The sequence below is a fragment of the Paramormyrops kingsleyae genome, chromosome 12, assembly GCF_048594095.1.
Source record: "Paramormyrops kingsleyae isolate MSU_618 chromosome 12, PKINGS_0.4, whole genome shotgun sequence".
Lineage (NCBI taxonomy): Eukaryota > Metazoa > Chordata > Actinopteri > Osteoglossiformes > Mormyridae > Paramormyrops > Paramormyrops kingsleyae.
In genome coordinates, this window is record NC_132808.1 from 31,882,722 (window position 1) to 31,895,513 (window position 12,792).

A 12,792-nucleotide genomic window follows, 5' to 3' on the forward strand; every position below is an offset into this window, starting at 1 on the left:
TCACTCCACAAAGAGGTCTCTCTCCAGTCGCCAGTTCAGAAGCAATTTGTGCTCTCTGCCTCCTTCACAGATTTCCCGGAGTGGCGGAGAGGAAGCTGGGACATGTCCTGCTCTTTGATTTAACTAGATCATAAGCAAAGGTTTCATAAGAGGTTGTGGGAATGCCGCTAATCCGGGGGGCGGTGATGTGGCCAGTACCTCTGGCGTTCCTTTGCCACCTCAGACAAGAAATCTCACTGGCTGACACCCCCTCCCCCACCCGCGGGATCCTGAATGGACGGGTTCATTCAAGGCTCTTAGCTATGGGCCAGTTGTTAGACAAACCTTGGAAAAGTCATTTCAGCTGCTATGTAAACAGTCTGGCGCTATGAATCAGCCTTTAGCTGGCCCCCACTCGGTATGTCCACTGCGGCTGGGGGCGCAGGGGCGCAGTGGACCGGAGACGAACGCTCCCTCCATAAACAGTGTTAACAGCAAGAGCTTATCTGCCCCGGTGTCCCGTCAGCAGTCTTCTTTGCCGAGCCATATGGTCGACTGTTGAAATGATATATTAGTTTTAAATCGAGCGCCAGCTACTCAGTCTGAAATAGGATTCAGTGATAAAGTATTTTTGAGTTTTGCTTTGGTTTTGAACTTTTTTGTTGGTTGTGTGGTTCCGCAGTGGGCAACATTGTAGCATCACAACTCCAGGGCTGAGGGTTCGACTTCTCCCTGTAGTGCTTGTATCCCATCGGGGGTCCGTGCATCCATCTCATTTTGATCCTGTCGTTAGGGAAGAGAGAGGAAGTGATCGTTTACTGGAAAATGGATGGGTAGCTAGACAGAAGGAATGATCACTTGATTTTCAATGCGACCATCGCAGTCAGGTTCTTCCTTGCTGCTGGGTCCAGCTGTTTCTCTGGAGCAGATGTTCTGCTACTTGTTCTTGATTTGTTTGCACGCCCTGAGCATTAGCAGAACTGAAGCTGCGAGGTGAGAGGAGACCCCCACCAATGCACCTAACAGGCTGGTCACAGGAGTTTCCCTGCCCTCTCCACCCAAACGCAGGTGGACGAGAACCACTTCGAGGAGGTGCGGCTGCGGCCCCTAGCAGAAGGGGGTGCGAGGCGGATGCCCATCACAGAGGGAGTCGTGGAGGTGAAGCTGCAGGACAGCTGGACGCAGATATGTGGCCAGGGATGGAGCCCGAAGAACTCCCGGGTTGTCTGTGGGATGATGGGCTTCCCCAGCGAGAGGAAGGTTAGGAGCACGTACAAGTAAGTGACTCCTTCTAAGCGTGCAATGGCGCCCCCTGGCTGCTGTCAGAATCAATTCAATTCAATTTTATTTATATAGCGCATTATCACAACATTACATTGTCTCAATGCGCTTTACATTTCTGCCTCGTAAGGACCCCCCATTGAGTAAGCCAAAGGCAACGGTGGCAAGGAAAAACTCCCTAAGAGGAAGAAACCTTGGGAGGAACCAGACCCAAAGGGGGAGCCCATCCTCCAGGGGCCGGCAGATGAGTCAAACAAACAAGATGATATGACTAAGCTAATACAGGGGTTGAAATATCAGTCTCAATGCAGCGGCCGACCGGTGCAGGCACGGGGTGCTTGATGCACGATGGCAGGATTAATAGAGGCACAGCCGCAGGGAAGGATGGCGAGGCATCGCGTGAGCCAAGGGCAGGCAGGTTGGAGGGTAGTTGCCGGAGGTGGAGGTAGTTGTCTTGCAGGCAGCAGAGGCATAAATTCTTCAACGACATTGTGCTCCAGGGAGCACACCCCAGAAGGGGTGAGGGAGGAAGTAAGAATAATTGTGTATTAGCCAGAGTTGAGGAAACCAGAGGCAGTGCAAGCAAAATGATCGAGTGCAATATTCGTCTAGGCTCCGGCAGATCTGGGTATAGCAGCATGAGAAAGATGGAGAGACAGGCGGGAACACAGGCATGGGGACTCCCTGAACATCAGCACTCTAGTGTAAAGCTAGAGTGACAGCACTGACGCCTCAGTTTATCCAAAGCCAATGACACCGATCCCCACCCAGCTCTTCACCTCATACTGTTTGTCTGACTGGGAGTGAGCGACTAGCTGGAACCAGAACTAGGTTTCCTATACGCTAAGCTATACAAGTGCGTTTTTAATCTAGACTTGAAAAGCGAGAGTGTGCCTAAATCCCGCACATCCGCTGGGAGACCATTCCACAGCTGCGGAGCTCTGTAAGAGAATGCTCTGCAGCCTGCCGTAGCCCTGTCTACTTTAGGAACTAATAGATATCCTGCTCCTTGTGAACGAAGCAGGCGAGAAGGGTTGTAAGGGACCAGAAGATCATTGAGATATTGTGGTGCAAGGCCATTCAGAGTTTTGTAGGTCAATAGCAATAATTTGTAGTCAATCTTAAACTTGACCGGTAGCCAGTGCAGGGAAGACAGGATAGGGCTAATGTAATCAAATTTTTTAGTTTTTGTGAGAACTCTGGCAGCTGCATTTTGTACTAACTGAAGTTTATGTAGGGATCCAGATGGACAACCCGAAAGGAGGGCATTGCAGTAGTCCAATCTAGAAGTTATAAAGGCATGTATTAGTTTTTCTGCATCTTGAAAGGAAAGCAACTTCCGAAGCTTGGCTATGTTCCGTAGATGATAAAATGCCGTACTGGTAATGCTATTTATGTGAGCACTGAAGCAGAGGTCGGAGTCTACCAGGACACCAAGATTTCTGACCACTGTTTTAAATTGAGTAGGGAGGCCGCTGGGGTTGGGGTTTACAAAATTATTGCGAGCATCCTTAGGACCGATTAAAAGAACCTCAGTTTTTTCGGTATTTAACATGAGGAAATTCCTTGCCATCCAACAACGGATGTCTAGCAGACAGTCGGCTAAAGAAGAGAGCTGGGATGCGTCACTAGGTTTGACAGATAGATACAATTGTGTATCATCAGCATAACAATGAAAATTAACACTGTAATTTCTAATTATGTTACCAAGCGTTAGCATATATAGATTGAATAGTAGTGGGCCCAACACTGATCCCTGCGGGACACCATATCTTACTTTAGTGGCTATGGATGACTCATTGCAGTAGTCTCGCAATGAGGTTTGACTGAGGAGCCAAAACATTATGAATAGAATACAATAGAACATTCAAGGTCTGGCATAGGAAGTTTGACCCTCTCGTAATTGCCATGTTGAAGACCAGAGTGACTTTGATAAGTGCTAAATTGTTATGGTCAGACTACTGGGTAAGAGCATCTCTGAAACTCCAAAGCTTGTAGGGTGAGAACCTACTGAGAATGGTCTACAGTGGTCAACAATGGCGATGGCATACTGATATATCATTGTACTCACATATCATAATTTGAGCCCTAGGTTTGTGTCGCATTTCAGTCAAAGTTGCCTCTTGGCGCAATGGCAGCGCGTCTGATTCCAGATCAGAAGGTTGCGTGTTCAATTCACGTTGGGGTCAGTGTCTTTCCTTGAGATCAGACGTTTCTGCAGTGCATGTAAAACACGATGGTGCCCAGTATGTTCAGATTGAGAGCTCGTGTTGATGCTTAGTGTCTCGCTGTATTAATTTACTATTTGACAGTTTATAGCAGGGATGTCAAACTCCAGTCCTGGGGGGCCGCAGCCCTGTGTAGCTTAATTCTTTCCCTGTTCCACCACAAATGATTTAGCTCAACAGCTATGTGGTAATTAGCACAAGTAGTTGAATCAGGTGTGTTAAATGAGGGGAAACCCAAAGATGTGCAGGGCTCCGGCCCCCCAGGACTGGAGTCTGACACCTGTGGTTTATAGAAAAACACAATAATTTATAAATGTAAGGGTTTGAAGTTCCAAGGTTTTAGTTGTACGTAGTGATGACTTTCCTGCATGTTGGCTTTCTACATGACAAAAATAAGTTTTTAAATACTTATGTGATTAATTAAGTAAAAAATAAATAAGGTATTTAAAAACTACATATAAATACTAGTCTGTGTATCAACACCATTGAAACTGTTCTTGTTACATTACCTGGTTGTCATCAGTCTTGATAATAGGAAATCCTGGCCCCTGATTGGGAATGAGTGTCAGATGATTTGGAAGAGAAATCAATGGTCCACAGATTGGAAGAGATTGGTTTATATTACTATGCCAAAGAAATTAGACCTGAAGGAATGTGTGGACTAATGTACAATTTTCCTCATATCACATGCAGTAAGATTAGATGTGGACAGAGAATGGAAAGTTCTAGACTCTAGAGCAATGCTGCCCATATGACTGGCTTGAGTTAACATTGATTTGATGCCATCTAACGATGATCAGAACATCTGCATGCAGTGGATCCTTGGTGGAGAAAAAAATGTTAATCTGAAATAAAAAACAGCAGTGACAGAAAGCAGGATTTTTTTTTCACTCCAAAACCAAGGTTGTGGAAAATTAGAGATCTTTAGTTTTTTTTATTGCCTTGGATTGTGTCTCAAAGGTAGGTAACTTCTGTCGCGTTACGTCCCACTTGCTGTAGAGGCATCTCTGCAACTGAATGTCAACCTCAAAATGATACGCTTTAAAAGTGTCCATTATGCTGTCAAGGCACCTGTTATAGAAAAGAAAGAGGAGCATCTTAGGGAATTCTAGAGGCATCCAGAAGCTAAAATTAGATTATTATTTATTTTCTATAACAGAGGACAAGTAAAATCCCAACGTTAATGCAACATTTAATATGTTTAAATATATATACACACATGTGCACGCACACACACACACACACACACATATATATATTTATATATATATATTTATATATATATATATATTTGTCATTATCAGGCTACATATGCAAAAATTCTGTCGTATATGGTATATGTCCATATAACATACTATTTTATAATCATATTTAAATCAAAGGTCTTACCAAAAATGTGTTATGTGCTATGGGGAGACCTGTCTGTCCCAATGACATTGTTCATCATGACTTCATGGAACAAAACAGAGGCAGGATTGAACCCCCACCACAGCGGTGCAGAGTAACACTAAGTCACCACATCAGCTTAACAGAGTTATTATTGAAGACTAACTACAGCTAACAATAACTTAATGGAATAAACTTGCATTAAAAACTGGACCTTGTATAACTGCATTGAACTGAGCAAACGAGTTTGATGGGTCGAATGGCCCCCTCTCGTTTGTAAATTTCTTATGTTCTTATGAGCATTAAAGCCGAGAGTTAATGGCTGGCTTTTGGTTAAATGCTGCAAAGAACCATGCAGTCAGTCAGCTGGTGTGATTTAGTGGTCAAGCAGCTTATCAGATAAGTTCCAGACGGGACCATCCGCCATACTGGGCATTTTCCAGATGGGTTTGTGATCCAGCCATATTTATTGTGGGACCACCCCCCCCACTCAGTATAATTTAAGGGGGGACCCTAAAGTCCAGCCCAGCTTCCAGGCACTTAGTCTAAGTGACTCGAAATATGGACAGAGAAGCATTTACAGAGTCCGAGATCAAACACTCAAGGTCATTTTAGAGCCCTGGAGACGAAGTTGATATGGACAGTTCTCAACCGTCTGCGCTGTGGATGAATTCCATTCATAACACCGTCGTCTTGACGACTGACTTTCATTTACGGCAGCGCCGATTCCGCAGAGGAGCCTTTTCCTGGCCCGTATCCGAACGTAGCCGCCGGGACGCGGTTTGGTGGCCGAGGTCCACACATGGAGCGAGTCAAGGATTCACACGAGCCAGCGAAATGCAAGCCTGACATGACACGGCTCGCCGAGAAAGAGGAGGCCAGAGAGGAGAAAGAAGGACGGCCTTGGGGCTCTTTGCAGCTCGGCTTGTGCTGTCTGACGTCGGAGTGCGAGCTGGTCCGGGTGCGGTGCTCATCCGGGGCTGCAGAGGCCTGACCTTTAAAAGACACTATAAACTGCCGACCTTCTGCCCTGATTTTGGCCGTCTTGACCGCCTCGTGTGATCAGCATTACACGCATTTTTCGCAGCCGACTCGTCCTGTGCCTGCTCCTTCGGAAAGGATTCCTTCAAGAATAGTATGTGGTCAGTTGCCACAATGGTAGTTATTCTATGGAATGAGATACAGTTCCAGTGAAACTGTTCAATGAGATATTTTCCCTTTTGAAGTCACTTTCATGCTTAACTGAATGGGTCGAAATCCATCGGCACATAATGTGCTGTTATATGATATATAACCATCGATATTTTTTATAATGGATTTATGTGACATCACGAAATATGAAACCTATATGAAAACTGAAGTTGTTTTTTTTTCGGACTTTTCAACAAAAAAAATAAACAGCTTCACAGAAGAAACTTGACAACTAATTGAGCAGTCACAGAAGCTCGATCCTTTCTAGTGAATTCCACAGATACGTTTCAGGCTGATGGAATGTAACCAACCAGCAGGATTCCTTGTGGCTCCTGCTATTATCAGTATTTTCGGTTGCCCTATTAATACGTCCCCACATTTATGTGTTCAGGGACATACTGAACCAATTATGGGGATTGGTGAATCTTCTCCAATTCCCTAACAATCCACATAAAGCCAAATTATGGGAAAGGATATGAATGTTTTTGTCACAGGCTGCTCACTGATTACCAGCTGCACCAAAAATTAAGTCCTCTTTAGGGAGAATCTGAGATGCACTTTGCTCCAAACTGCGTCTTTGTCAGACGGTCCTGTTTATCCACCTTTAATCTCTTGTTTTCAGTGGCAGATTTGCTGCATGGGGCAAATAGATTACCCTGCTCTCTCCTAGAAGCAGGAAGTCAAACGGTTTTCTTAGTGAGTGAAATTGACCTTGTCAGGGACAGATGAGATGATTCCAGCTCTCGAGGTGCTTGGAGTATTCCTCTGGGCATTTTTTTTGGAATGACACTCTTCAAACTTGAAGCATATTACTGGAAAGTCACTTCGTGCTGCTTTTTATTGCTGTCATGTGACCGACACCAAAAGGTCAGAGGTCGTTGTTATTCCAGGGCACTGGGGAGGGTCGTGATGGTGCCACGTTCTTCTTTAAGCTTTCTTGATAGCCTGCCAGTGGTTTGTAAACCCAGGGGTCTGGTTTGAGAGAATGCCATTCTCTGAGTAATAATCTAGCAGAGAATGTGACCGGGACTTGATTTTTGCCTGATGGTATTCCACTGCTATTCCGAAAGCAGATGGTTGGCAGCTCATTCCAGAAAGTCTTCCATGGGCTGTGTAAGGAATATGCAAGTAGTTTCCAGAAAAATAAAATTTAAATGGATCTCACTACTCTACCAGCAAATCGTCTTATATTTAAATTGTAAAATAAGTACCACCCAGACCTAGTTCTGTTCTGAAGAAGGCCGATGTGAAGTGTCTGTGTGCAGTGGAAATGCGATTCATTTTGTGTTAATCAGTTAATCACTTTTGGAAATGAAATGAATATTCGCTGTATGTTGTCCTCTTGATCCTAGTGGAGAATAAGCTAGGATGCGCTCTTTTTAAATTTGTTAGTGTTCAAGTGTTGTATAAAATATGCATTTGTTTGTATGAAATGTCAACATGACTGAAGTGGATACATACTCAGCATGTTGCGCTGTTTAGCAGAGGCTGTTTATTCAGACTGACTCCTGTTTTCATGCCATCGGTAACAGGATATTTTACCAGAGAACTTCAGCTTAGAGGATTTGTTCAAGTACACTACAGGCAGTTTGTAGTACACACTAAGCACACTGCAAACTCAGGAATTGTCCCTACAACCTGAGAGGTGTGAGGGCAATACAGCTGACGCTCACCAAAGTGTTTTAGAATCATAAAAGGTGCAAAAGTTCATTGATTAAAAGCAGTGGTTCTTCATTTGTGTCCAATTAGTGTATTACAGTCAGGGGCTGATAAATGAACAGGCGTACCTAGGCTGCAGCCGTCTGTTTTTTTTTTTTTTCTTTACAATTCTTTAAAGTGATCCTTTATTGGTCATTCATCTGTTTGCAAGTTGGTGATTGGTTAAAACTGAACGACGAGATCAATTCTAAATGTATCTTTTCTGGTATGCATAGTCTGTTTCTTACATAAAATGGATTTTACACACATGATCAGTGAGTTTTAGGACAGGAAAGCACAGAGGAAAATATTAAGAACTTGTTTTATATTCTTTTGGAATTTGGTAAATGTGCACATTGTGGATGCACTTGGCACATTCTGGGTCAGAGTGTAATGTTTTACGGTTACTGCTGTTCAGATGTATTATTGAATGAGGTCTCTGTGCTCTTTCTTATTGCTGCATGTGACTGACAAGAAAGTGTAAGTTGCCCGTTTGTTGTTCTTCTGATGCGATTGCTCTCTTTTGATACAGCGTCACATTCTCTTTGACTTTCTTGTAATGATTTTATATTTACTAGTATTTAATAATTTTAGAGTTAATTGTATTGAATTTGGTGATCAGTGGTCATTATTGACACAACACAGCACACAGTGCACAACAACGAAATGTGTCCTCTGCCTTTAAACCCATATGTGACATCATGACATAGCAGGGGGCAGCTAACTCAGCGCCCGGGGAGCAGTGCTTGGGGGCGGTACCTTGCTCAGGGTACCTCAGTGTTATCTTGCTGGTCGGGGATTCGAACCTGCAATCTTTTAATTACAAGGGCACTTCCCAAAGCCTTAAGGCACCACTGCTCTCCCTTATTATTGCCCTTATTTAGGGAGTGGGGGCAGAAGAGGGGCCCCCCGGAAAGTGTAGCCTAGGGGCCCCTGAACTCTTAATCCATCACTGACTGCAGCAACTCTAGCAAACCATTAGTGTTCATTAGTGTGCCCTGTCCTGACTCCTACGCATTGATTACACCTGTAACACGAGTGCAATCCGGAGCACAGCTGTAGCATAGGGTCTGGCCACGGGCAGATTGAGAATCATGGGCCCCTGTCCATAAGACTTTTGAGGCCCCTAGCTAACTAAAAAGGCCTTGGGGCCCCAGAAACCACAGCTGGCCAAAACTGGTGTAGTATCCATGACAACCCTGGGCTTTAATAAGTAACTAGCACTGCCATAGCTACCGGGTGACTTAATACACAAATGCCTTCACAACTTGGGGAACGTGGACCCAAGCCGTAACCCACCCATGGGTCTGGCGTGGAGATTGTTACAGCTTTGCTGTTTTATAATTGCAGACAAGTTAAACAGATGAAAAAGAGAGCCGCAAAGCCCAAGGCTGCTGCTTCCTCATCATCCAGGTACATTCTAAGGGGGGCGGCTGTGGCTGCCGTCTCCTTAGACGAAGTGCGAGAGCATGTTTGTGCTGGGGGGGGGGGCATGTGCTGGCTTTATCTCCCTGCTGCAGATCATTCTGTTCACTGTCTATAGTGATATCATCTGTACGCCAAAACTAACAACAATCACAGTAACTGCAATGATACTGACGATGATAATGGCATGCAAATCATGATTGCAATTTTACATTATTGAAATAACATTTGGAGGGCAAGTCTCTAAAACTCACTCAGTGCATGGGATGCATTTTTGATACAATTTCTTTGGACTCGTGAGTGAATTTTGGAAGTTTCACAAAAATACCATATGACGAGGAAGCCTGACTTTGGGCTCATCTCAACAGCGGCAAAAAGTGGGCCGAGTTTTGGAAATTTGCTCTTCATTTATCAATGTCTGACTAACAGATGTATAATTCCGTGAACCTTAAATAAACGTCATAGTCTCCATGATAGCTGTTATCCTCAAAGCCCGCAGGCAAGATAAGTCACTTAGGCACCAAGCACGTGCCTGTTGGATCACTTCCTGGCCTCTTTCCAACTCTGCACATGTGGAGTCAGTGACCTTCACAAGATGGAGTGTTTTTCCATCTTTCAGATCATTTTTAATATTTGTTAAGTTAAGCTGTCTTATCAAAGGGCACAAAATAAATCATATTGCATTGCTACCTACATCCAGTGATGCTCTGAGTGAATATTAAAGTCTGTATACTGATATAACCCTCATGATTATTTTTAATTATGTAGTTCAACAACTTAAGTTTGCGTTTTATAGAGTCACTGTGACTCTGATCACTTTTACATTCATTGTGACTTTCAATCTTGCAGTGTGGGCTTTGATTGGTGAGACATCATTGGATTAATTGTGTAATATTGCTTGCAAATGCAGTTTAAATTTATTTGAAATGGTCATATAAATATACGATCAGTCGCTTCTTTTAGAAACCAGGGCTCATAATGACTGTTCACTTTGCAGGGCTACTTTGAAAGTTAAATCTCATTCTAAAGCGAGCAACCCCAGGCCTCAGAAAAGGTCAGCTTTGTTTTCCGATTCGCTCCATTGTCCTTGTTCTGACCTTAGCTATCTCCATTCTTCGTGAGTCTTGTCCCTGTTTGTAGATGTTCATACCCAAAAGCTTGTTGCTGTGTGTTTGGTTACCACTTGCAAATAAATACTGCTGTCTGTTATCATTTCATGCATGATCCTGTCATTTTGTAAGATTATTCATTTATTTTCTAACTGCTTACTCATGTAAAATATAGTTTCTAATAATTTATGATTTTCTTTCTATGTATTAGTATTTATGTGTTTTTCTTTATTGGTTAAAAACATACTGATTTCAGAAAGGGGCGTTCCATGATTAATTATTCAAAGTGTAAATTCACAGGTGTTTGACATCTTTTTGCGTTAGCGCTTCCATAAACTCTGTGTATCTCACATATTTTTTGCGTAACTCCAGATTTACTTAAGTCTGATTTGCATAAGTTGAGAGCTGCCTGCATACAGCTTTTTATTCTATTCATCTGTTGTTTGTTCATGAACATAAACCCAGCATCCTGCTTAGATGCTTGATGCGCAGTCATCCATCACTGCATGCTCGCTGTGAGTTTGACCCCGTCCCCATCACCTTGGCCCCGCCCCCATCCCCTTGGCCCCGCCTCCAGGCACACAAATGGCTTCCGCATCCACTCTGTCGCCTGCACGGGGAACGAGGTGCACCTGTCTGTCTGCCCCCTGGAAATCGCCAAGCGCAACAGCAGTGCCCCCTGTACCGGCGGAATGCCGGCTGTGGTCAGCTGCATGCCAGGACCCCTGTTCTCACAGGTCAATGGCCAGAAGAAGAAGACCAAGACTGTGGTAGGGTGACATTATGCTAAGGAGCTATATGGACCCTTTCTGCTTCCTTTGAAAGCTGTGCTGTGACATATGGTTCTGTGACTATTCATACTCTGCATCCGGTCATCTCACCTTTATTTACATGTCCAGTCAAAAGTCTGTACACACCAGCCTTAAATGTACTTTTACAGTTAAAGGCCTCATTACAACGACCAATAGAAGTGTTCAATATCTCAAAATATTCTTAAAAGTTAGACACTTCGAAACAGCCCCCTTTGCTTAGATGACAGCATTGCAGACTCTTGGCATTCTTTCAGCCAGCTTCCAGATGTAGCCACCTGGAATGCTTCTCCATCAGTCCTGAAGTTGGCTACCTTGCTCTTACTCTTTGATCCAACTCATCCCAACCCAGCTGTATATATAAGGGTTCAGGTCAGAGAATCATGGGGGTCAGGTCATCTGTCACAGAACTCCATCTCTTTGCTGTTTCATAAGATACTTACTGCATAACCTCTAGGGTCGTTATCTTGCTGAAAAACAAGTGATTTTCAGGTGTGTTTAGACTCTTGACTGATGCTATACTTGCTTATTTATTGAATTTCTATCTCTATCTTTATTTTTATTCTATTTATTCTTTTTTACACTTTTGTCTTGATTATGGCTTCATTTGTTTGCTATATATCACCATCTCCATCAAAACAAATCCCTTGTACTTTTTGAACTAGTACTGATTTCGATTCTGAAGATGCATTTTCAAACCGAACCCTTCTGTGTACTGTGCTGTCGCCCCCCCCCCCCCCCCCCCCCAGACCAAAGTGAGGCTGAAGGGGGGTGCTAAGATTGGGGAGGGCCGCGTGGAGGTGCTGAAGAACAGGGAGTGGGGGACAGTGTGCGACGACCGCTGGAATCTGCAGGCGGCCAGCGTGGTGTGCAGAGACCTGGGCTTCGGCAGCGCCAGGGAGGCCCTGACGGGGGCGCGCTTGGGCCAGGGTGAGGAGGAGTGCCGCGGGTCAGAGACACGTTCAGCCCGCCGTTATCGCAATGTGCTAACTCAATTAGCTACCCCGACGGATAGCAACAGCGCAGAAGCGTTACCTAGGAAACAACACCCCCCCCCCCGTAGGCACCAAACTTAAACTGCAACGCAGAACTCATGCAGCTGCAGTTGGCATGTCGGAGCATGTGCGCAGAGGTCAGCGGGTCAGCAATGTGGGGAGAGCACGGTGGTGTCAGATCTTGTCTGTGAACTCCCAGCATGCATCATTCCCGGTAGCGCCCCTGACCAGACAAAGAGACACTCAGGAGAGAACAGTCTGACGTATAAGGAACTATGTAAGTTTCAGCTAGTTCCTGGGAAAACTGGGAGGCTTGCACAGGAGCCCAAGGGTGACATCACTCTGCCAGTCACGGTTTTGAACTTGTGATCTTCTAATCACCAGTACATGCCATGCAGACCTGAAGTTCTCAGTAGGCATTGTATGAAAATTGCATATAATATAATTTGGATGCTATTAATCCAAATTACAATAAAAACAATATAAAAAAAACAATTTGTGAGAGACTTCTTAGATGTCTGAAAAATAAATCTTAGATGCCTGAAAGACAGAAAAATCTCCCCCAGCCTGGTCCCACCCCCACTCCATGGCTGGTGGGGTCATTTGAGTCTTCAAAAATGGAAAACACAGAAAAATAGCTGCGATCCTCCCACCTCACCCCCTTCAGATGGAAAAACAACCACGGCCTCTG

The 12,792-nt window shown here is 44.3% G+C and overlaps 1 protein-coding gene across 4 annotated transcripts in view; it reads left to right on the forward strand.

Moving 5' to 3' along the window:
- The window catches only part of loxl3a (lysyl oxidase-like 3a), a 30,757-nt gene that overhangs the window by 6,544 nt on the left and 11,421 nt on the right, over positions 1-12,792 (forward strand). For 3 of the 4 annotated variants that reach the window (XM_023841918.2, XM_023841915.2, XM_023841916.2), the window contains exons 4-8: positions 1,048-1,256; positions 9,114-9,176; positions 10,186-10,242; positions 10,875-11,067; positions 11,856-12,036. In XM_023841918.2, coding sequence (XP_023697686.1) covers positions 1,048-1,256; positions 9,114-9,176; positions 10,186-10,242; positions 10,875-11,067; positions 11,856-12,036 — 703 coding nt within the window. The remainder of the gene's footprint in view (positions 1-1,047; positions 1,257-9,113; positions 9,177-10,185; positions 10,243-10,874; positions 11,068-11,855; positions 12,037-12,792) is intronic. The other variant, XM_072697973.1, reaches the window with a different exon arrangement.